The sequence below is a fragment of the Nicotiana tabacum genome, chromosome 19, assembly GCF_000715075.1.
Source record: "Nicotiana tabacum cultivar K326 chromosome 19, ASM71507v2, whole genome shotgun sequence".
Classification (NCBI taxonomy): Eukaryota; Viridiplantae; Streptophyta; class Magnoliopsida; order Solanales; family Solanaceae; genus Nicotiana; species Nicotiana tabacum.
Genome location: NC_134098.1, coordinates 104,838,446 through 104,861,256, shown reverse-complemented (window position 1 = coordinate 104,861,256; position 22,811 = coordinate 104,838,446). Strand labels below are relative to the sequence as shown.

The 22,811-nt window shown below is 37.3% G+C and overlaps 3 protein-coding genes across 7 annotated transcripts; 1 reads left to right on the top strand and 2 right to left on the bottom strand.

Moving 5' to 3' along the window:
• The first annotated feature begins 761 nt into the window (after nt 1–761).
• Nucleotides 762–9,587, top strand: LOC107827724 (protein REVEILLE 3-like). Its single transcript, XM_075238361.1, has 8 exons — nt 762–1,144; nt 2,255–2,312; nt 3,396–3,519; nt 3,611–3,775; nt 3,861–3,986; nt 6,990–7,099; nt 8,326–8,385; nt 9,053–9,587. The coding sequence occupies exons 1-8, from the start codon at nt 774–776 to the stop codon at nt 9,149–9,151; spliced, it is 1,113 nt and encodes a 370-aa protein (XP_075094462.1). The 5' UTR covers nt 762–773; the 3' UTR covers nt 9,152–9,587.
• A 936-nt stretch (nt 9,588–10,523) lies between these two features.
• On the bottom strand, nt 10,524–11,709 carry LOC107773152 (uncharacterized). Of its 2 annotated transcripts, none has more exons than XM_016592601.2 (2): nt 11,576–11,709; nt 10,524–11,265 (listed from the first exon to the last, which is right to left on the bottom strand). In XM_016592601.2, the coding sequence occupies exon 2, from the start codon at nt 11,227–11,229 to the stop codon at nt 10,750–10,752; it is 480 nt and encodes a 159-aa protein (XP_016448087.1). In that variant the 5' UTR covers nt 11,230–11,265; nt 11,576–11,709; the 3' UTR covers nt 10,524–10,749. The 2 variants fall into 2 exon arrangements, with proteins under 2 accessions (XP_016448087.1, XP_016448088.1); XM_016592602.2 differs by having other exon boundaries at nt 11,493–11,622.
• Nucleotides 11,710–12,585: 876 nt separating this feature from the next.
• Nucleotides 12,586–21,443, bottom strand: LOC107773147 (uncharacterized). Of its 4 annotated transcripts, none has more exons than XM_075238359.1 (10): nt 20,604–21,443; nt 20,371–20,469; nt 20,008–20,219; nt 18,023–18,216; nt 17,771–17,876; nt 17,344–17,663; nt 16,055–16,450; nt 15,458–15,539; nt 13,834–15,351; nt 12,586–12,993 (listed from the first exon to the last, which is right to left on the bottom strand). In XM_075238359.1, the coding sequence occupies exons 1-10, from the start codon at nt 20,666–20,668 to the stop codon at nt 12,845–12,847; spliced, it is 3,141 nt and encodes a 1,046-aa protein (XP_075094460.1). In that variant the 5' UTR covers nt 20,669–21,443; the 3' UTR covers nt 12,586–12,844. The 4 variants fall into 4 exon arrangements, with proteins under 4 accessions (XP_075094460.1, XP_075094458.1, XP_075094459.1 ...); XM_075238357.1 differs by having other exon boundaries at nt 18,023–18,234; nt 20,604–21,428; XM_075238358.1 differs by having other exon boundaries at nt 18,023–18,222; nt 20,604–21,428.
• Nucleotides 21,444–22,811: the final 1,368 nt, after the last annotated feature.

Sequence of the window (22,811 nt, the reverse complement as noted above, 5' to 3'; positions counted from 1 at the left end):
AGTTATCAGAAGTTGTACTGTTGCGTCCAGGTCCGCCCAGACATTTTGAATCCGCTTTTATCTGACAACATCTACACATATTAGATGGTTTGTTTTTGACAGTGAAACGGGGGATGCTAGAAAATTCAGCAAAGATGTTTTCCGATGGGTTCGTTCTAAATTATCCTTGTTTTGCCTCCTAATAGGGTGGCAATCCTATCCTAAACCAGGTGGAACTTTAACTGATCCAAAAACGTGGAGACAATATACACGTGAGTTCTTAATATAGTATGGGATTGGACACTTGAGCGCCCAACTTTTCTAAACTGATTACCAGAAACAGCAATAGCTGTACTGTTTATAAGCTGAAGTCCTGAGGAGCCAATGGGCGGGGAAAAAGAAAAAGTAAAACAATGGCGTCTTCTTAGAGTTAACAAAAGATGAATTAGCAAACTCTAGGTCTCAGTTCTTGATTTTTTGAAATAAAAAGTATTTAAGATTAAAATAATTCCTTTATTATTATGTTCAACCCAAATTCGGATTGATATGGTTTACTATTTGAATTTGAATAATAGATGATTAAATCGAGAAAAAAAAAGAAACTAGTAAATGAAAGTTGGAAAATGAAATCTTTTTAACGACCTAGGACAATTCTAGAACCTGCCATTTGTCAAGAGATGCGAAACCCATCTCCACCTTCCAGTTTACTACACGTGAACGTCCTCGATCACAAATTTCCCTCCATTACAATAATGTCGGTTACGTCATTTCTTTATCAGACACTCCATATATAAATGACCTTTCTCTCTCATGTTTCTATTTCACGACCAGAAATAAATCAGAAACACACACAAACCTCTAAAGTTGCTGTAGCGTTTCAGAAATTTTGGTTGATAGAGCTACATACACATATGGTGTCTGTATATCCAACACCACCAGCGGGTCAAGATTTCTACTACATGGGGGATCCGATGAAAATGGGTCTTCCGGGTTTGCATTCGATACAATCTGGTTCTAATGGAGCGAGTAGTCATGGGAATTCGAATTCGGGTTTGGTGGTACCCGATGACCATAACAAGAAGACCCGAAAGCCCTATACAATTACCAAGTCTAGAGAGAGCTGGACTGAGCAGGAACATGACAAGTTTCTTGAAGCTCTTCAGCTGTGAGTCTCTCTCTCTCTCTCTCTCTCTCTCTCTTTTGCTAGCAATACTTGTTTGTGTTTGCTGATGTTTCTTCCTTATCGGTTTGTTTTGCGTGTGTGTGTTTAAATATTACTTGATGTTCTTGGGAAAGTTGAGCAGGAATGAGGTAAAAATGGAAGCTTTGCACTTTTTGGGTTATACTATGTTGATGAAATGCGTAATTATTATAACATTGGTTCTAGTGGTGTAGTTTCTTTTTTGTCTTTTCAAATGGAGAAAATGAGTTTCTTCAAAGAGAAGTAAAATTAATAGAATGGAGACAGGCAGGTGAGTTAAATTAGAGCAGAACAATGGAACCGCAGTTGCATATCACATATGGATGACTTAGGACTCCTAACATTTGCAAATGGAATTAAGTGACCTATTAAAAATTAGGTAGTCTTAATGATATACCAGATGGGCGCCATCTCCTGACCAGCTTCAGTGGATGGAAAGTGGGAATCAGGAAGAAGAACTCATTATCCCATTTTGAATATAGCTCACTGTCCCCAATTGTCATTGACGGTACATGCTTATTATAATGAAAGCTAGATACCAGAGGTAAGGAGCAATATTGCAACTATGATGGTCATAAATTTAGAATTAGGGGGATACGACTCTAACATATGCAACATCATAAATCCAAAGTCTGTCTTGGTGGCACTGATTTTAAGTAGGCTGTCAAAGCTACCTACTATTAAAAAGCAAAAAAATTAGTCTACTGTGGATAGGAACGATCTATTGGTCAAGCTTTAACGGAGGGAGAAGTGGGAGCCGAGAAGAAAAGCTCATCATTCCATATGTGATGTTATGCACTTACTAAAACCAAACCTTAATGTCATATTGTCATAAGCAAGAAGTCTTTCAAGTGATTATTCTGTCGTAGATTATATTAAAATTTGCAGATCTTCCTGTGCTAGGCTATGTTTTAACACTCACAACCTCTAGTTGAACAAGATTAATGAGAAAACAAGGCTGGGATAGTTTTCAAGGTCTAGCTTAGGATCATAGGGTAGTTTCTATTCTGAAATCTCAATTTAAGAGTTGCAGTGAATGCATATCCTAATAGTTTGTGCCTATTGTTCTGTCAGCTTCGATCGTGATTGGAAAAAGATTGAAGCATTTGTTGGGTCGAAGACTGTTATCCAGGTAATTTGTTAAGCAGATGGTTTTTATTTGTTTATTTATTCTTTGTTTTTGTGGATTGAAAGAATATCTGACATCTGATGTTTCTGTAGAGAAGAAAGAACCGTATCTAATTATCTGGCTAAAATTTACCTTCAGATTGAGAGAATATTTTGATTCCTAAGAGAAGTTAGATCCTAGTTGTGCAATTTTTGCTTTTATAAAATCGTAAAAGGGCCAAAAATGCCCCTAATGTATTGAAAATGCCTCAAAAATACCCTCCATTAACCTTTTGGGCTACAAATGCCCCTAATGTTTTCTTTGGGCTCAAACTTACCCCTATCTTCCTGCTGCCATTTGGTGGACAGGTGGTTAGAAAGGAACTTTAGAATTTTTAAGGCAAAAAGGAAAATGTACTTAGCCTTAAACATCGGTCTATTATTCTTCTATCCTTTTGGTGCAACCAGGCTTTTGTAAATGATGTAAATTTTCTGTTAGACATGCTTTGCACTACTTTTAGACTTCTATTGCACTTCCTTAGTGCTTTTTGTTTATCAATAATATCTTACCTTTATCAAAAGAGAAAGTTATTGCGAACATGCAATAACTTTCTTATATATATATATAAGAAAGTAATTGTTCGATAAAAGATATTCTCAATATTGTTATTTCTTTCTTGCCCATCTGCATTTCACATGATACTTGTGTTCGAGTCCGTTCTAGTTAAGAGAATCATCGGAGTCTTTGTTCCTTATTTTTTGTTTATCTTATGCTGGCCCAGGGCAATCTGCTTAAACAGTGTGCTTAGTTAAAAGCTTGCCATTACAATAACTTCTCACACGTTTACAAGAGCCCTTAATAGTATACACATCATTGTAGTTGATGAGGAGCAATCTTCACATAGTTTCCCGAATGTGTTGTCTTTTAGCTAGAGTCTACAAGAATTATTGGAAGAGAAACAGCTGTTGTATGTCAGGACAAGCTAGCATCGGCTTAATGTCTGGGGGCAAACATTGTGCCAGTTGCTTCACATATTTGGGCACACTTCACGAAATATGCTTTACATTTTGATATATGTCAATATATGCTAAAAAGCAAGCTATGCAGATCCGTAGCCATGCACAGAAATACTTTCTGAAGGTCCAGAAGAGTGGGACAAGTGAACATGTACCTCCCCCACGCCCAAAGAGAAAAGCAGCTCATCCTTATCCACAAAAAGCTCCAAAAAAGGGTAGGGACAATATCCGTCATCTGTTTTGTTTGTTACAAGATACTGGGCTGAAACTAATTTTTGCTTGCATTGTTGTATCTGCCTGCAACAGTTGTGTCCCAAGTTGGCAGCATCCAATTTCAACCTCCAGGAGCTTTGCCTGAACCAGGATTTGGTATCGGGCCTGATTCTCTAGCAGTGCCTGGAAATACAATTAATTTCTCTCCCTGGACTTACGACAATGTGCCTGCTATCAGCACAACACACATGAGAAAAGGTATTTGACTGCTGATTAAGGAGATCTATGTAATTTGAACAGACTTGTTCAAGAAAAACTACAGGTTGAATTTTGTTATTCTCAGATGACGCACAATTATCCAGTGGAGGAGTCGTGCAAAATTGCAGCAGCAGCAGTAACGAGAGCATGCCTAGGATTTGTACGACTAAAGAGAGCAATGCCCAAAAGGAGAGCAAGAAGCAAATGAAAGGTGTGTATTCTCTTTGGGTTAAAAGGTGTAATTTTATGAAAGATTCCCCATTCTCAGGATGTGCCGGTGATCTGGCCCAGTGTAAGCTGATGAATTATTCATTTTAAAATAACGTACTACTTAGGTCAGATCTTTTTCCATCATGCTTTTGGTTATAATAATTGGAACAAGTTTCATATATCTCTAAGGAACATGCATAGGCTTGTTAAAGAAAGTGTCAGTTCATGTTAGCGCCCACTAACCCGATGTGATACACTCATAAGAACTGTATGATATACCAAAAGCAATCTCTTCTGCCCTGTTGGGCTTGATAATGACTTCCCCCCCTCTAACCTAAGTAGTATGCGACAGTTAGACCTAAACTGAGTGTTAACCATTGGTGGGCTTTGGATGGATTGTGGAATGCTTGTAGAAATTTCGCAGTCGAAGTAGTTGTCTTTTGGAGTTTGATGCGTGTTTCAGTCATTATTTAGAGCTATATACTGGTGGAAAAAGACTTATCTTTGGGTGGAAGTCAGGCGCTGCATTGGAGAAAAAAACTGTTATTTGGGAAACAGTACAACAACAACAACAAATCCAGTATAATCGCACAAGTGTGGTTTGGGGAGGGTAGTGTGTACGGAGACCTTACCCCTACTTTGTGAAGGTAGAGAGGTTATTCCGAGAGAACCTCGACTCAAAAATAGCATAGTAACAATATAAATGAAAAGAAATACATCAATGGAGAAGCCATCTAAAAAAGAAGCAGTCACAATAACATGATAATAAGACAACCAAACCAAAAAGACAACCGGTAGTAATAGAGATCTACGTATAAGAATCTACGAGAGTAATGATGATACTAAAGGTATGAAAAGAGAATTTGCTTAATGTCCTGCTAACCTTCTACACTAATTTTCAACCTCCACACCCTCCTATCAAGGGCGTCTTCGGTAAGCTGCAGATGTGCCATGTCCTGTCTAATCACCTCTCCCCAGTACTTCTTTGGCTTGCCTCTACCTCTCATTAGGCCCCCATGGACAACCTCTCACACCTCCTCACCGGGGCATCTGGGCACATCCTCTTCGCGTGTCCGAACCATCTCAGCCTCGCTTTCCGCATCTTGTCCAATACGGAGGCCACTCCCACTTTTTCCCAAATATTTTCATTCCTAATCTTATCTCTTCTAGTATGCCCACACATCCATCTCAGCATCCTCATCTTCGCTACTTTCAACTTCTGGACATGGAGGGAACTGAAAATGCAACCTGAAATAATGAGTTAAACAAAAAATAATACTCCAATTTGTGATACCATTGGAACGTTAGTGCAGTCAGTAGTTATTGAAGCAAATATACTGTGTTGGAAATGTCACACGGGGATTGATTATTGTATTCTAAATGTCTCTTAGAAGTTGTCCAAAGATTGATCCTTGAATGTCAAACACAGTCGACTATTCTCCACACATCCATCTCAGCATCCTCATCTTCGCTACTTTCAACTTCTGGACATGGAGGGAACTGAAAATGCAACCTGAAATAATGAGTTAAACAAAAAATAATACTCCAATTTGTGATAACATTGGAACGTTAGTGCAGTCAGTAGTTATTGAAGCAAATATGCTGTGTTGGAAATGTCACACGAGGATTGATTATTGTATTCTAAATGTCGCTTAGAAGTTGTCCAAAGATTGATCCTTGAATGTCAAACACACAGTCGACTATTCTGCTTGACAAATGCAATTGACAAAAAAAAGATACCAAGACAAGCAAGCTGATGATTTGCTGTTTGTACCAAAAAATTCAAGATATCATCAGTGTGTAAGCTATGCGTTTTGTCATCTGTTAAGCACAGATATTGATCTCCATTTTTTCTGTATTAGCTTCTATATGGGGTCTGTTTCATTATATGCAGTACCAGAGGTATCATAATCATGGTATCTTAATATCTTTCTAGTTCCTTTTCTTTTCTTTCCCTACTCTTTCAAATGCAAGATACCAGCTTTTCATAGTTAACAGAGAGACAAAGGTGACTTCTATATGGAGTCTGTTTAATTATATGCTGTATTAAAGGTATCATAATTGTGCTATCTTTTTATGTTACTTTTCTCATCTCTCCCTGTGTTCAAATTTGAAATGCCACCTTTTCATTGTTAAAAGAAACAAAAAGTTGCTATGCCTCTCTCTTCCTCAACTCAGGGCTCCCCCTACTTGGGAAGTTTTTCATGTCCTACCTCTCTCATGCTCTGCCTTGTGGATAACTCTAGGACTCCACTTGATTTAGTTCTTATGATCTTAGCTTGAATCTACTTGATCACATAGCAAAATTAAAGCTGGTGACATCATGAAACCCTTTGGTCGCAATCCGTACTGATTTTAGTGGTTGTTTAGAGACAGCCCAATGAGAATCTTCAGTGAACTTATTGGAGTAATCAGACATATTATGTTGTATCAACATCCAACAAGAATCTTTTGTAGTGTTGTCATTAACCTTTCTTTTACGTAACGTGGTATTTATGCTAAGGTTCATGGGTTAAAAATCAGGCACAAGCAGGAAAAGAGAGAAGAAAGTGAAAAGTACTGGGAATTCTTGGGGGATCCAGGGAGATACTCCTGGGAAAAGAGGGTTGTTAGGATGAGATTGAGAAAATGTTTGTCTCATATCATGTGGATCTTACCACACATGATCAATGTGCTTGTTTACAGCTGTAGGTACATTTACAAACTCTAAGAGTAGTTGGGCCCATTCAGTCCGTTAGAGCAAAGGGGAGCAAATTTGAGAGTATTTGATGCTTTTCTTTTCCCTGTATGACTTGTAATCAGATGGGGGAAAAGGCTACTTCTGTCTCCCTATAACCTTTATTTTATCTTCATTTAGTTCGTGCCAATAAAAGGATATGTTGCAGTACCAAGACAGAGATTACAGAGATTACTGCTACTTCTTTCTTTGCAGTTATTTTTTTGTGCAGAATACTTTATCAATTCAATATATTTGATTTGTTCTCCTTTCCTTTTTCAATTGCAGTTATGCCAAACTTTGCACAAGTTTACAGGTTCATTGGCAGTGTCTTTGATCCAAGTACGAGGGACCACATACAGAGGCTAAAAAAGATGGACCCCATAGATGTTCAGACGGTATGTGGGAATTAAATTAGCAGACACACGTATAATGTTAGATAGCTTCAGTTTGCATCTCACATATGTAAAGTTGTGAACAATGAGAGGGAGCAGAGACATTTATGGTGCATACTGTAACTCTGTACACAAGGTGTATATCCTAGCTTGGATTGAGGTGTAGTTGTTTTTGTTGTGGATGATGCGTAAATCCAATTTGCAGACAGGGGTCTTAGATAATGCTCTTCTGATCCCAAATGGAATGACTTACTTTGTCTACCATGGTGGAAGAACTTGAATGGTTAATTTTATAGGTCACAGTTGAAATGTCTGTCGTTGGGCAAAGCAAAGATGAAATACTTTTCAAAGTTTTGAAGATGGAGAATTTTTTTTATACCAGGAAATGACTGAGTTAGATGTGTGCATTAGATATTACAATTGGCCAACAATGAATCTCTATTATTTCCAATTAGTATTAGATCATCAGCCCCTATACACTCCATATTAGTGGGAGCCTCTGAAACCTATCAATATTCTTTTGTTCAATATTGCACAAAACTGAAGGGAAAAAGGAACTTTCCTGATCTATTGTACACTTTGAAATGCATGTCGTAGAACAATAAAAAGTCAAATTTTTGAAAGGCAACAATACATGCTTTTTAGGATACTGAAATTCAGTGTTTTGTGCTTGTGTATACAACTTAGCACACTCCCTTTCTTGAGTACCTGACCGCCTCTCTTAGTAGAGGTGGGGCTAGTATCAGAGGTGTCAGAATCATCCCCTTTACAGCATCGTTAGGTACATTTGACATTTAGACAGTTACACTGCGATCGACAGACATGATCATCACAAAATTCTTTTTTCCTATCTATTTGTCTTTTTAAGATAGCAGAGTCTTATCCTGTTTTATCCTTTCTCTCTCTCTCTCTCTCTCTCTCTCTCTCTCTCTCTCTCTCTCTCTCTCTCTCTCTCTCTCTCTCTCTCTCTCTCTCTCACACACACACACACACACACACACACACACACACACACACACACACACACACACACACACACACACACACACACACACACACAAAGTAAGGTCTTGGTTCCTGGAGTGTTAGATTCTTCAGATTATGGTGGACGTTAACTTCTTTTTTATCAGACCTCAGATGCACTACTGCATGCTGCCATGTTGACATGTTAGTCTATGAATTGCTTCATCTGTCACTTGACTGAAACGTACTGTTTTGTTGGTTTACAGGCACTGATGTTGATGAAGAATCTGTCCTTCAATTTATTAAGCCCTGAATTTGAGGATCATGTAAGTTTCAATCAATCAGTTACATCTTTCTTAATCAATAAAGTCTTACGTGATCTAATAAGAAATCTCAAAATGGTGATAGAGCTGGAGGAATTGCACTTTGGTCCTTTTAAGGGAGGGATTATTCTTCTGTTTTATTATGGTTTCTGATAGTACTGGTTAAGTCTTATTTTCTTAGTAGTATCTTCTTGTACCTGTGGTTGCAATACTTTTTAGTATTGAGACACCAAGTCCAACTCTACAAAATAAAAGCCAAGCTGAGCTGAGCGGGCGTTGTTTTTTGAGGTTCTATTAATGGAGGTTTGAGTTTGACATGGCTCGGGCTCAGCGCATATGCAATCTTTTTTTATTTCTCTTTTCGTGAAGAAAGTAACAAGAACAAATGGATATTGAGAGAGAGAATTCAAAACGAACTAAGAAATGGAGTTTCGCTGCTGTGCTGAATTTTAACGACCTTCGTCCATTGGTCTATTTTTGAGGAGCTAGCTTTCCAGTACTTGAGATGAAGCAACAATGAGATCTGTTTGGTCCCTAGTTCATCCGTTGGCCCAGCTATATCACCATACTGTAATTTTAACTAGGATAAAATGTTGCATAGCATGAAAGCTAGGTGAGTTATTCAATTATCCATTGTTTATCTTAATTCGCTTTCTTATGCTTTGTGCAGAGGAGGTTTCTCTCATCGTATGGCTTGGGCGCTGAAAAAGATAAAATGGACCATCCTATAAAAACTGATTTTAGAGAGAATGCAATCCGAGCTGTCTAGGAATCTGGAGGAAGTTTTAGAAGATGCGTGGTCATTGCATATCTGGTGGAGACAGCGTTAGGAAGAGAGGGCAGCGTGATGCAAACACATGCGGCTTGTGTATCTAGTCTGTTTATATGCTTCAAACTTGCAAGTTGCTCCCAATGTTTCCAGCTCCATTCTGTATATACTTTTAGGGAAGACAATGCGTGAGTAGAGGTACGCTTTGAGGGCTTGGATATGTACTTGTGGAGAGTAGTATATGTTTGTGCTGTATTATAGGTAGATGGCGTAGGGCTTGTGTTGTATATTGTTGAGGGGTGTGACCTCATGGGTTTTGTCCTAAAAATGTGTAATAGGTTAGACACGTATGTAGCAGTGTGTTTGGCATGTTGAGAAGAACGGAAATCGAAACTTTGTGGTTTTGAGTAATGGATCAGTGACCTTATCACCTAAATGATAAAAACTGTGTAAGGTGGAAAGAAAGCAAGGAGCATAAATAGTGTTAAAGGCGGAGAATGCTTCAGTTACAGAGAAAAACAAACTCCAGTGAGTATTGTAAGATATCAATGCATTTTAGTTTTACGACTATTTATTCCCTTTAGCTTGTAAGAATGAGAATATCATATTGTCATAATTGGGAATAAGTAATTTTTTAAGCAGTAAACTTGATAAATCATTGTATTTTAACGAGGAATGGCATGAGCTAGAAGGATTGATCTGAGAGTATCTACTACTATGATGTAGTGTTTATTATAGAACATACTCGTATGTAACGTAATGTTACTGCTTGACGAATGTCAGTCAATAGGCAGATAAAAGGTTGGAGTCTTGTATCTTCAAAGAAAACTGTCTTCAGACGTCAATAAAACAGCTTAAGCCGATACATTAATACGAAAAACATTGAGTAAAAGAAAAAAGAAGAAGAGGGTTAATGTTTGTCAGCTTAAAGATTGAGATCTCGTTATACGCGGACTTGCCAATCCGGTAGTCTATCTGAGGCACGAAAAAGGAAAACAATCAGTTTAGGTCATTTGTTTGAAGCTAATGTGACCAAGTGGATGCCTCTACACATAAATCTGGGTCCAAAACTTAAAGTTCAGCCAAAAAATGAAGGAACTAACCAGTATATTTTTTAACAATATATCGGATAAAACTGGAGAATCAGCCGACGAATTTCGTGTTGAAAACATTTCGCTGAATAGTGTTAAAGATCGCATTTTCGTAAGAGGATACATCGAAAACATTTGATCGCTTCACGATTCACCTGAATGCATTAGATCGACTTTTCCTTTATCACTTTCCTCTGTTTCTTTTGTTTTCCTTTTGCATCAGTACACCAGCAATAACAGTAAGAAGTCTAATACTAAGCACAAACCAAATGATACCACAATGACTCAGGAACTTTACTTTGTAATTGCATCTTTCACTATTAAGAACATGTATTAATAGGGGAACTAATCAAAATCTACCTTGACCCCTTTAAAGAGAAAAATTAAAATCAAATCCTAGCTTGCATGCAAATCACATCTATATAATACTGAAGCTAAAGAATCCACTAACTAATGTCTCTAAATTCTTGATCTGTATAGAGCTACGTACGTATATTCAGTTCAACGTTAAACCTGTATATATGGCAATCCAAGATCCTCCTCCTTTGAGCTTGAAATTATCCCATTTATTCTATCAACAACCTTCTTCTTCATCTCCACCATTGCAACCTCAAACTCCTCCAATTCCTCCATACCCATATCTCCAACTGGCAACTCAAACGACGTCGTCTCTTCATCTTCCTGATCCACATTATTCTCAATCACTACATCTTTATCCTTCTTTTCAGTCTCTTTATGAACCGGAATTTCATCGCCTTCAGGAGCTGACGTGGCGACAATATAACGGTTTACGATGTCGTCAACAGAAGGATGGCCGAAGGCAAAGACGTTGCCGGCCAAAGAAAACGTGATAACAGCGGCTTGAGCGTCGCATCTTTTGACCAACTCCTTGGCTTTCTTAAAAAGACCTTGTCGACGTTTCGTGAAAGTGGTATGCCTTTTAGCTTTATCCTCTATTCTCTTTATCTCTACTTTTGTACGCACCATGTTTGCTTGGTAATCGTACTAGTAGTACAACTTAACCTGCAATTTCGAAAGGGGTTTAAATCTAGGGTTTTTCCTGACTTCTTTAACGATGTAAGATACAAGAAATTCAAACCCTAGTTTTTCTGAATGTAGTACTGCGCTAAGTCAATAGGTAGTTCGAATTCAAACATGATTCTGCTTTATTCTTTTTGAAAATACAGATTAGTAGTTAATGAAAACTAGTACTACAAGCCAACGGATACACAAATTAATGAGTAACTTACCATGTGAGATGATCAGTAATTAAATTATTTTCTTGACGAAAGGAGGATTGGGAAGTAAAATCGAGAGAGAGAGAGGGGATTACCAATGAGAGAGAATGTCCCTTTCTCTTCAATACTGAGTACTGCGCTTTGCCGCCAAAGTAACAGACAGACGCGCCCTTTTTGTTGATGCGACAGATGGGAATGGGAGACGTAATTCACGAGGCCACAAGACCGGGCTACTGTGTGTATAACTGTATATAGGTTTAAATTTTGATATTCGCAAAAGTAAAAGATTTAAATATAGAAACTATCCAAAAAAATAAATTGCAATTTTTTTGTATTTAAATAATGTTTGAAAAAGTCACAATTAAAAAAAAAAAACTAACTCCTCAAATAGTAACATTGTAATTTCCATTTAGGCAAGGAAGTATATTTATATTAAATTCACATTCAAGTATTACTAGAAGAAAAGCAATAATAATGGTAATTTCCACCTTTGATGAAAGCAAAATGTTATTATGGAGTAACAAATCTTGGTGGGAGCGCTTTATATCGAAAACGGCCATATTACTGAATATTAATTCACCTCGTTGAATTGTGATTATTCATTATTGCACTAGATATTAGACTCTTGGATAATTAATTGCCTTTGGGGAAACCTTACAGTTATTCGTTAAAGAAAATAATTTAATGAAGAAATATCTTACTAAAGAAGAGGGGTAACCGGGTAAGGACGTAGAGAATGTGGCAATCTGCCAAATTTTTCTTTCTTACTTGATAATACTATGTTTTAACTAATAAAACTTAAAACGGGGACGTTCGTTGATCAATCATAGGGGAGATAATTCGTCAATTATTCAGTTGAAATAAATATTTTACTTATTCTTAACTAGAACATTTTTTTACTTCAATAGCATTGTTTAGAAATCAAATCAAACTATTAGTAGTACTTTTAAGATGTATTGGGAAAACAAAATGTACAAGAATTGAAATCGTAAACGACTCTTCGATAGAATGAAATTCTTCAAGAACGAAGTCCAACTACTTTGAAACTGGTTAAGCCAATAAAAAAGAAGTCCAAGAAAAGGGAAGAGAGCAGGCAACAACCAAATTAGGAACACAGGGAAGATCAATATGAACTGACAATTTGCACAACCATGTTTGCACAATATAGTAAGAGTTGTCGATACAGAGGCCCTTTCCAGCCACTCCTCAATGGCGTATGTAGATGACACTAACCCCCCCTCCCAAAGTACCCAGAAAGTAGAATCTAACACTTATGTCATTTCCCCTGATATGTTTACCAAATACTTGCACATAGGTGATGGTAAATGAGTACCACATGAAAAATGTTAACCTTACATGGCCAACTATCTATATCGCAATCCCATGTCAAGCTCGTGGCCGTACATCCCCTGTCCACGCCCAGCAGGAAAAGTGTGATTCTGCTTTGAAGCCTTAAGCTCCATCTCAATAATCCTTTGCAGGGCCTCAGGATGATTGTTTCTGCTGTTGATATCTGGCCCCGAGAACGAAAAGAATATGATGTAAACTCAAAAACAGAGTGGAACATCGATAGAGTATTCATCCTCAATCAGAAAAGTAGCACGAATTAAAGGACTAAGTGCAAACCCTCTTTAAGAATGCATGATATGTGCACAATATATTCTAATATGTTCTAGATTTTTAGCGTCCATTGATATTCAGCAGGGTATAAATCATGAGACATAGCATCCAGAAAAGAAGTGGCCATGGGGATAGCATTTTACTTGTTCAAGCCTCAAAAGCAAACAGAGTAATTTGTAGCAATAGGGGAAAAAAAAGGCATAGTAGTAACACCAGTATACCACGAAAACTACTCTGCAGAAAGGAAAGGAAAAAGAATAAGCAGATACCTACTTCCTTTGAGGAGAAATGATTTACTAACCTACAGGTTTTCCAAGGAAAGCTAAGGCTACTGATAGAAAGCATTAATCATAATTTCGACTTGATAACAACTCAAAGCCTAACAGGAAAGAGAGCCTCTGAAAAATGAGTAAGTTGTGGAAATACATTTAACAGTTAGGTGTATGGAGGCAGTAACTAACGGAGTAACTCCTAACAAGCTGCAATTCAGGCTTATGTCTTTGTCAGTAAACCATGTTAGTGCGATGGTGCAGACAGAGGATAGCAGGAAAGAAAGCAATATCAACATTGCGATAATAGAACTAAGAAATAAGCAGAAGCTGTTGCAAAGATCAAGAAACTCTTTGCTTTAACTTGAGCAAGATTAGAGAAGAGCAACATAATATTGAGGTGTAAGCCAAAGAAGAACAAGACACACACATGGAGCAGTAGAGACGGCACATCAAGGCTTTACCTGGAACTTGCATCCCAAGTCCATTAATGTTGACTTGGTGAGACGTAAAAGGGAACCCTTGCATCGGGTTAGCTTCATGCACAAAGCCAGCAGCCTGATTACTGGAATGTGAAGGAACTGGACCACTGTTTAGACGGTCATGTAGCAGATGAGGGGGGTGAGTTCCAGACATTTGCATCTGCTGCAACATAGGATGATGAGCAGGAAGATCAAATCCTGTCACCCTAGCATTCGGATGGTGAAATGGAGGTCTCATCATACTTCCGGCAAACTGATGACCGGGAAGAGCATCGTGCTGAATCATGCCCTCTGGACCAGAGAAAATCTGAGAGTTCAAATGTGCAGGACGAGAATCCAATTGATGAAGTAATGGTTTCCCTTGACTCATTTGCAAAGGATGAAACTGAGAAGATGATGGTTGAGCACGAAGATGGTGAAAAAGCATCTGAGACTCAATCTGGTCATGAGAAACTCTTGGAAAGGGTAGTGCCCCTGGACCCACCAAAGACCTTTGATCACTGCCAACTGAATTAACAGTCACCAGGTCACCTTTACTCATATTTCCTGCTGGCATTGGGACCTGGGATACCAAAGGATCACCAACACTAAATAAGCTCTCTCCTTCAGGTAGACGAAATTCACCAGCCCGATAATCACCATTTCTGGACACCGCTTCAGTTTGGCGCTTTAAGGAGTTGACTTCAAACGAAGAATCATTGAATCCCAACCAGTTTTCTGCCTTATCCAGCTTTGAGTGATCTCTGCACTTTGAAGGTAAGACATTATTCTCCTTCGTTGCTCCTCTCAGTCCAATATCATCAATTATCGAAGAAGAAAGGGTATCGTCAGAACTAGGCAATGACGACTTTTGAGATTCCTGAGAATCATTTAGCCCAGAACCAACTGAAATCCTCTGAACTGAAACTGGAGCTTGTGCAGATTGTAATTCCGTCATAAAAGCAGTTCCAAAAAGTGATTCAAGAGTAAGTGTATTCCCTGAAGCATGACTATTGTTATCTTCCTTCTTAGATCTGTCTTGCACGGTAGTCTCACCATGTGCCTCCAATGATTCAATGCCAGCATTGGACCTCTGTGTCACATTTCCAAGATTTGGCCCCTTCTGTAATAATGAAAGGAGGTGCTGAGATGCCTGGCTATCCACATTTACAGGTTTTTCAGTCTTTGTGCGATTAGTACTCCAGCCTTGTGGCTGTGAACTAGACTTTTTTTCGCTGAACTCTGACAACATTGTATGCTCAAGGTCTTCACAAGTAAGGATCATCGGTGCTGCCTCCCTTTTACTGGACTTATACACAAGCTCAGGCCCGGCAAGCAGTGAAGAAGGTAAATTCGAGACAAACTTACTTGTAGGCTCAAGACTTTGATAGGAGAATTCTGATGGTAATTGTTCCGAAGTATTACCCTCAAAGGGTTGCTTTCTGTTTTTATCACCACCAACAATTAATGCAAGCAAATCACTAGGCCTACTTGATGAAGAATCATCTTCCAGCTTCCTTTCTGTAACGACATAAATGAGATGAGACCATCTACATAAGATTTCAAGAGATTTTGATAGGAATCAGTAGGAAAACCAGGGGGAAAAACAAAAAAGAAATGGATATACCTTCTTCGAAAAACCAATGAGCAAATTTTGATGACTGAACAGCTTTGGGGTCTAATTTGTCATTAGGCTTACTATCTTCATTCTGGACAACATGGTCGAGCCAAAAAATAACTAGTTAGAACGGATGCCAGAAAGTGAGAAGTTTTGACGTCTAAATAAGTCCGAATAAAAGAGGAAAACAAATAGACAAGCTGATCTCTAGCATTTCTGCAGATCACATTAAAAATAAAAGAAAACATCCATCCTATTGATTGTATATGTTCCTGCACCAATCCAGTCATAATAGGGCGTCTTTAAAATTGTTTTCCTATGTTAAGGATACTGTCATAATCTTTGGTGTGGATGAAATGACATGTTACCACCCAGGATTCATGAAAACAATTGCAAGTCCAGTAATGAATTACTCATGAATCTATGTACAACATTACGATCATCCCAAATAATAACCCATTTCAACCTACGTGGTTTGGAAAACATGAAGAAATTTGAGGTGAACTGCAAAAGGACGAGGGTCATGGGGCTTCACAGGATTGCATTAGGAATAACAAACCGAGATTCAAATAGCACACCGAGTCATAAAGCATGAACAAAATTTACCATAACTGGAGCATCAGAGTCGGTGAGATTTGCAATGGCACTTCCAAAAATCTTATCCAGGATAGATGTTGAATGGTTGATATTGGACTCCGCAACAAATTTGCCCCCTGAATTCTGGGCACTGAGTTCCAAAATTGCAGGCTCGTTTAAATCTAGACTTGAAGTCCGGCGTGAATGATCTTCCATGCTATATTTCCTGTCAGAATCATCTGAGTTCACTGATAAGTTCACAATTTGGTCATTCTTCTTCAGAATTGAAGCATGCAAACTCTTGCGTTCAAGTTGATCACTCGAACTAATTTCTCGGGAACTTTGTCTTTCTAAGCTCTGATAGATACCATTTTGGGCGTCGGACTTGGCTTCCAATAGAATTTCTTCAGTTTCATGCTTTCCTATCTGTTGAAGTGATATGAAGAGCAGGCAGTTAAAGAAAATATCATTTAGATTCATGAAGATCTAATTGACACACACACACATAATATATATATATATATATATATATATATATATATATATATATATATATATATATATATATATATATATATATATATATGTATGTGTGTGTGTGTGTGTGTGTGTAGAGAGAGAGAGAGAGAGAGAGAGAGAGAGAGAGAGAGAGAGAGAGAGAGAGAGAGAGAGAGATGGGACTAAACTAAGCTATTAAACATTATTAAGGATTAGGATGCCTAACAGCAGTCTATCACCTACTGCTGAAGACAGGCCCAAAAGGTAGAAGAAAATTGCAACTCACAGAGATCTGTATATATTTCACAGTCTCTAGTTCGTCTTGAAAAGATGAACAATGAACGAAAAAGTACATTAAACCTATCTCTCCCTGAATAGAGGAAGACAAGAGAAGCATAGACAATATCACTTACTTTGAGGGCTCCAGAATCTAGAGCTAGTTTAGATGGACGGCCCCTTAGTGCCATTCAAACAAAATTCAAGGGATTTCTTCATTATAAAAAAAGGGCTTTGGGGATGGGGTCTTATATAATGTAAATTAAATAAGAAAATAGCAAAGATGGAAAAAGAATCATCAATTCCCAGTTTCCCACAGCTGCCCCCTTGGATCCTTTTCCTAAAGCCCATCATTAGGATAGGGAGGGAGGAAAATATCACTAAAAGTCAGGCCAATAAAATGCACAATGCTGAGTGGATTCACCAGGCTAATTAATGCACAATGCAGAGTGGATTACTCCCTCTCCAATAATGATGCACCTGAGTTGAGGCTCATGCGCAACTATATTCTACAGAAGACAAACTATGGAAGTACAAGTAAATACCTCTGTCAAACATGAATGGTTCAAAGTTGCTGAGCCAGAATTCTTATCTGAAACAGTGGTTTTGAAGCCTGGGGGCACAAGTGGTCTAGATGGGAGATTCTGTGAAGAGGAAGATGATTTTCCAGATTCATTGTTTGCAAAAGGCTGGCTGGTCGTTATATCAACTTCAGCATTCTTGTCCAGAAGCCTCCTATCCTTTTTATTATCTTCCAGCAGTACTGAAATGTCCGAGTCATACTCAGCTGTATGCTTCTCTGCATTTGATTTCTGCTTCTCTTGAAGAGTCTTCTGCTGTTCCTTCCTCATCAACTCAAAAGAAGCTGAGAGAAAGTCAATCAAAACTCAATCGTCCACAAACTCATCAAAGTTGCATACATATATATAGCACCGTAAGAGCCATGCATGATATTACTGAAAGAGGTAATACCTCTTCTCCTCCTTTCCTCTTCCACTCTGTCCTCACTTGCACTCTCAATTGAACCAAAGGTCTCATCATTGCATGCATCAGTGTTTCTACGAGAATGAGGCATTGCCTGAAGGTATTGCAAAAATAAAATTGATATAAGTTAAATTCCTTTCAAAGATCTTTAAACCATAATCTGAAATGATGGGACAAATCATGCAGCAGATCAAGCAAGTGCGCATCATGTTGGACAGCAATGATAAAGTGAAAATTCACCTTATAAGGGCGAGGAGGATGGTATGGCTCATTGCTCCTATTAAGCTGATAGTTATCACTTGCTCGGACCTTAGCTGCAGATATTCCAGATGCATACGCAGATGGCTTGGGAAATGAACCACTTCCAAGAAGCCCATCATGCTCAGAACTCTGCCAAGTGCGGCGTGCTTGATTCCCATAGCGTCTACCAGGATCTGTCGCTAAATAAATTTCTTAAGGGAAAATTACCATTTAGTACCCACATGCACATGCGCATAAAATGAACAAATTGCCCAAGACCATACTGTATAAGGAGACAATAGTTCATTCCTTCAACTACTGTGGACCATTCTAACACTACATGCGCAATGCTGGACATTTGGAGCGTGGATAGGGGCCCTACATTGGGTAAACTAAGCAAAAGGATAGGTTTGGCTCTGATTCCAAGTTAAGAAAATGGACATTTGACCTAACTCAACGCAAAAAACCTAGCTCATGAGGTGAGAATTGCCAAATAAAATATAAGGAGACAACAGTTCATTCCTCAACCAATATGGGACATTCCAGCACTTGTTAACCTTAGCATTTGTCTTGGAAAAGTCGATTCCAGCATTATTTTTCATGATATTACTCTTAAGTCTTACACGGTCTCATTTCCCTTTCTACTTTGCATACACCAGTTTAATTGTTCATAACGGTCAATAGATCTTGATCTTCACAACTAAATCTGTTTCTCAAATAACAAATATAAAAGAAAAATCTTGATAGTATATATAACATAATCCTCTTTTGTTTTAAAAGAAATCGTACATATAATATAATCCTCATATGATCAGCACTTTTTCTGCGTTGTACTACTTGTGCGGTTAGTATGCTTGCATTATGTTTAGATCGCATCAATACTCCTGGATTGTTACCCGAGCGATAACTCATTTGACGGTGGTACCCTGAATCACCAAGCTTGGCAGATGAGACACCTACAACATGATGTTCCTAACAAAATGACCTCTCTAGTTATTCAGACTCACACTTTAGTCCTAAATCACAATTTTCCTATAGCAAATCCATGTAACATGAGCATGTGATATTTGCTATTTAGTAAAGAAAACCTCTAGGAAAACCTTAGATTATTAAATACCCCTTAACATTCCATATGATTCTTAGCCCGAGCTTTCTACATTAGTTGGTTGCGAAGATTAATCCCAGTTATTCACATTAATGGCCTTTGTTATTTCAATATTACTCAGGGACAGCCACTTACATCAGCTTCACATTATGAGATCACAAATAGGAAGGACCCATCAATCGGGGGCAAAGGCCTCATTAGTAGTTACAGCAACTCCACCTCGAATTTTTCAAATCAAAAGGCCTGAACTTTTGGTCATCTTCTTCCAACTAAACACAAAATTTGACCTTTTCCAAATGTTTGGCTCCAATTAACCAATTAGTATATCTTCCAGCCATTGAATACCTATTTTATAGCCAAAGGTGTTGAATACATGTCCTCCTCAACACTTCTGGCTAATCGATTCTGCAGTTCGATCTTTGTTCGTGCAGGTAATGAAAGCATATATGATTTGTTAAATTTCAACTTGCTTCAGGATACACCAAAGAAGAGACGGAGTAGTCTTCTGGAAGCAGCAGTTTTTTCTCAAGGTATTCTCCAACATAATTGTATCTCATGAATAAGCTACATTTTATGTTATGGTTAGGCACAAAGCGTACTTGACCCCAGGTAAGTGTTATGCTGGCCGGCCTAGGATCAAGCAAAGGACCAATTCTGCACTGGAAAAATCAACTCTACTACAAAGTAGACAAGGGATATGTGAATCCCTAGTCTGTGGTCTCAGGGCGGTAAATTTTAAAATCATGGATTGAAATGCTATACAACCACCACAGTAATCTTACAACCCATTAATAACCATAGAATGCAAATATGTATTCGGAATCGAAACAATCAAGTATAACATAGAGAACAGCTATATATGAAAGAATATCAGTTGTACCTGAATCTTTATCTGATTGTGAATCACTATCTCGATCACTACGCCCAGAGGAACGGCTTTCCCATCTTCCATAAATGCCTCTTGAATTGCCATCAGAATCCCCACGAGTAGGTGGAGATGAACTATAATCATTACGTCTGAAACCTTGAGAGGGCAAGCTTCCAGGTATTCTTTGGCGGTCTTGTATGCCACGTGAGGTGTCCTCAAGCTCACTATTTAAATTGTAAAATGCACATTACTAATCCTTTCCATGCCAACCAAAACAAAACTACCTAATAGAGCAATACCAATAAAATATGGGAGAGTAAAACAATAATTGCTCCTAGATTTCAAGCAAATGGCATGTTATGCAAACACTCTTACCTCAGGATCGACTGATCAAATCCAGTTGGTATCTTCTTGCAAATCTCCAGTTGACTGAGTGACAAAAGAAACTCTCTTGTATATGATACTTTCGAATGCCTGAGTCATTGCAAAGAACATTCACATTTCAAAAAGTTAATAAACAAAAATGATAACAGACCAACGCCTCCAAGAAAATAGAATAAGCTGCAACTGGCCCTGTTATTAATTGAACAAGAATGTTATATCATTACTTCCGGACTTCACCAATTTCAGAAACGTGATTGGTGGCGCTTCGATCCTCATTCTCCAAGCTCATTCTGCAATACAACGTAAAACAACTTGTGCACCAGCTATGCTTCACCCACAAAAAAAACTTGATACAAGAAATCAATCAACAATAATAACCGAGATTCAAGTCCATCTTCTACAAAACTTCTTTCAAATCAACCCCCAGAAGAAAAGCGATTCCAATAATCCAAAATTGCAATAAAGGACCAGTATTTATAACATGATCAAACCAACACCAAAATCGTAAAACATCAACCCAATGTCAGCACCTATCAAAATTCCAGAAACTTTCATTCAAATTAAGCCGGAAACGAATTATTCACAGCTACCCAACAGTAATTCAAGCTTCGATCCAGTAAAATATGCGACAAAATCAGCTCAGCTATTTTCAATTCAACTTCCACCTCCTGATATAAACAATGCAAAAACCTAATATTGCCTACAACCTCTCTCTTTTCCTTTCTCCCAGGATTATATACAAGCAGGTAATGCTCAATACGATTCGCACAATCTAGGGTTTTCCTTCGTAAACTGATGTTAAAATTGATCTTTTTTTTTTGCAAAGCTAGGGTTGATAATTCTACCTGGATCAAGAGAGAGGGGTTTGGGGTGCAAATTCAAAATCGTTCAATTGATTGCGATAGATACATAAATCTATACGTATATGTTTGCATAGGTAGACATGTGTATATATATGTGTGTATATAGTCGTATATATGGAGAAGAGGAGGAGGAGATGAGAGAGACAAGGCTGGGGGTTCTCTGTTCTTCTAGCAAAAACGTGACCAAGGAGATGACTTTGCCTACTTAAATTTATTTTTTAAAATAAATTTATTTGCTCTACCGTAACAAATGTTATCTAGAAAATTTATTTTAAAATTTTGATAGTTTTAAAAAATACGCTTGTGATAACTATACAAGAGTAAGTTAATATTACTAGTTACTAGTAGAAAATAAAAGAAACGAAACTTTCAAGAAAGACAATTTTATCATTAGGCAGAAATTATTTTCAACAAATTAGAAAAATATTTTTTAAGGTACATTTTTAACTATAGCAACATTAATTTGGAAAGCTTAATACACAAGTTGACATTTTAACTTGAACAAGTTTATAAAACTAGCTCTCTTACTTAGACTTGTGCCAACTAAACACATTTTTTTCGTATTTAAAAATAAAAATACCGTGATAAACATATTTCACAGTTGATTGTACATATTGATTATTGACTTATTTAATCACAGTTTGTGCAAATGAAGAGCACAAACATGGTAAAAAAAGGTTCATTTTCATTTTTTTTTTGTTCTCATATTTATTCGTATTTCCTAGTAAATAATAAAAATACTGTGATAAATTCGCATGAAAAAGCACTTGAATAGAAGCCACTGTTCCAAGATGTATACCTCTAATTCTAGCAAAACAGAACAATTTATAAGTTTTGGCGAATTTAAAGTGCCTCTGAAGAGATACACGGTAATAATTAATACGATAAATTAATTATTTAGTAATTAATAATGTGTATGTTACAATCCCTAGATTGCTAATCCTGCATAAGGCACTTGGTTTAATGACAAGAAATCCAAAAGAGATCCCATCTAATAACCTTTTAATCATTAATTCTACGGCAAAGGGCCAAATACACCTCTCTTCTTTCGAAAATGGTTTTAAAATACCCCTCGTTATACTATTGGGTTATCTATACCCCTGCAGTCATACTTTGAGTTCAAATATACTCCCTTATTTAAACGGAGGGACACGTGTCATCGTCCTGTTGGTCAATTCTAAACATCTCCTAATTAATTAAAAAGACTCATTACCCATACCCGAAAAATAATATTTTTTTTTGTAAAAACTAGAAAAAACAAAAAGAAATTTTACTAAAAACTGAAAAAAACGAAAATATTTTTTTCCCCAGTATTTACAAAAAAAATGCTTTAAAAAAACTGAAAAGTATTTTCTAAAATAATTTTTTTATAAAAACTGGAAAAAAAACTGAAAATTAATTTTCTAAAGCAATTTTATTTGTAAAAACTGCAAAAAACTGATTTTTTTTTTACTAAAAACTGGAAAAAAATACTTTTTTTTTCTAGTTTTTACAAAAAAACTGCTTTAAAAAAAAAAGCTGAAAAATATTTTCTAAAATAATATTTTTGTAAAAGCTAAAAAAAAAAAC

What these genes read in the sequence shown, in the direction of transcription:
- LOC107827724 (XM_075238361.1), top strand. Translation starts at nt 774, where the DNA reads ATGACCTTTCTCTCTCATGTTTCTATTTCACGACCAGAAATAAATCAG. An exon ending in CACAACACACATGAGAAAAG is followed by an intron (nt 3,776 to 3,860) that starts GTATTTGACTGC and finishes TGTTATTCTCAG; the next exon opens with ATGACGCACAATTATCCAGT. An exon ending in GAGCAAGAAGCAAATGAAAG is followed by an intron (nt 3,987 to 6,989) that starts GTGTGTATTCTC and finishes TTTCAATTGCAG; the next exon opens with TTATGCCAAACTTTGCACAA.
- LOC107773152 (XM_016592601.2), bottom strand. Translation starts at nt 11,229, where the DNA reads ATGGTGCGTACAAAAGTAGAGATAAAGAGAATAGAGGATAAAGCTAAA.
- LOC107773147 (XM_075238357.1), bottom strand. Translation starts at nt 20,668, where the DNA reads ATGAGCTTGGAGAATGAGGATCGAAGCGCCACCAATCACGTTTCTGAA. An exon ending in GAAATTGGTGAAGTCCGGAA is followed by an intron (nt 20,470 to 20,603) that starts GTAATGATATAA and finishes GCAATGACTCAG; the next exon opens with GCATTCGAAAGTATCATATA. An exon ending in AGAGGAAAGGAGGAGAAGAG is followed by an intron (nt 17,664 to 17,770) that starts GTATTACCTCTT and finishes ACTTTCTCTCAG; the next exon opens with CTTCTTTTGAGTTGATGAGG.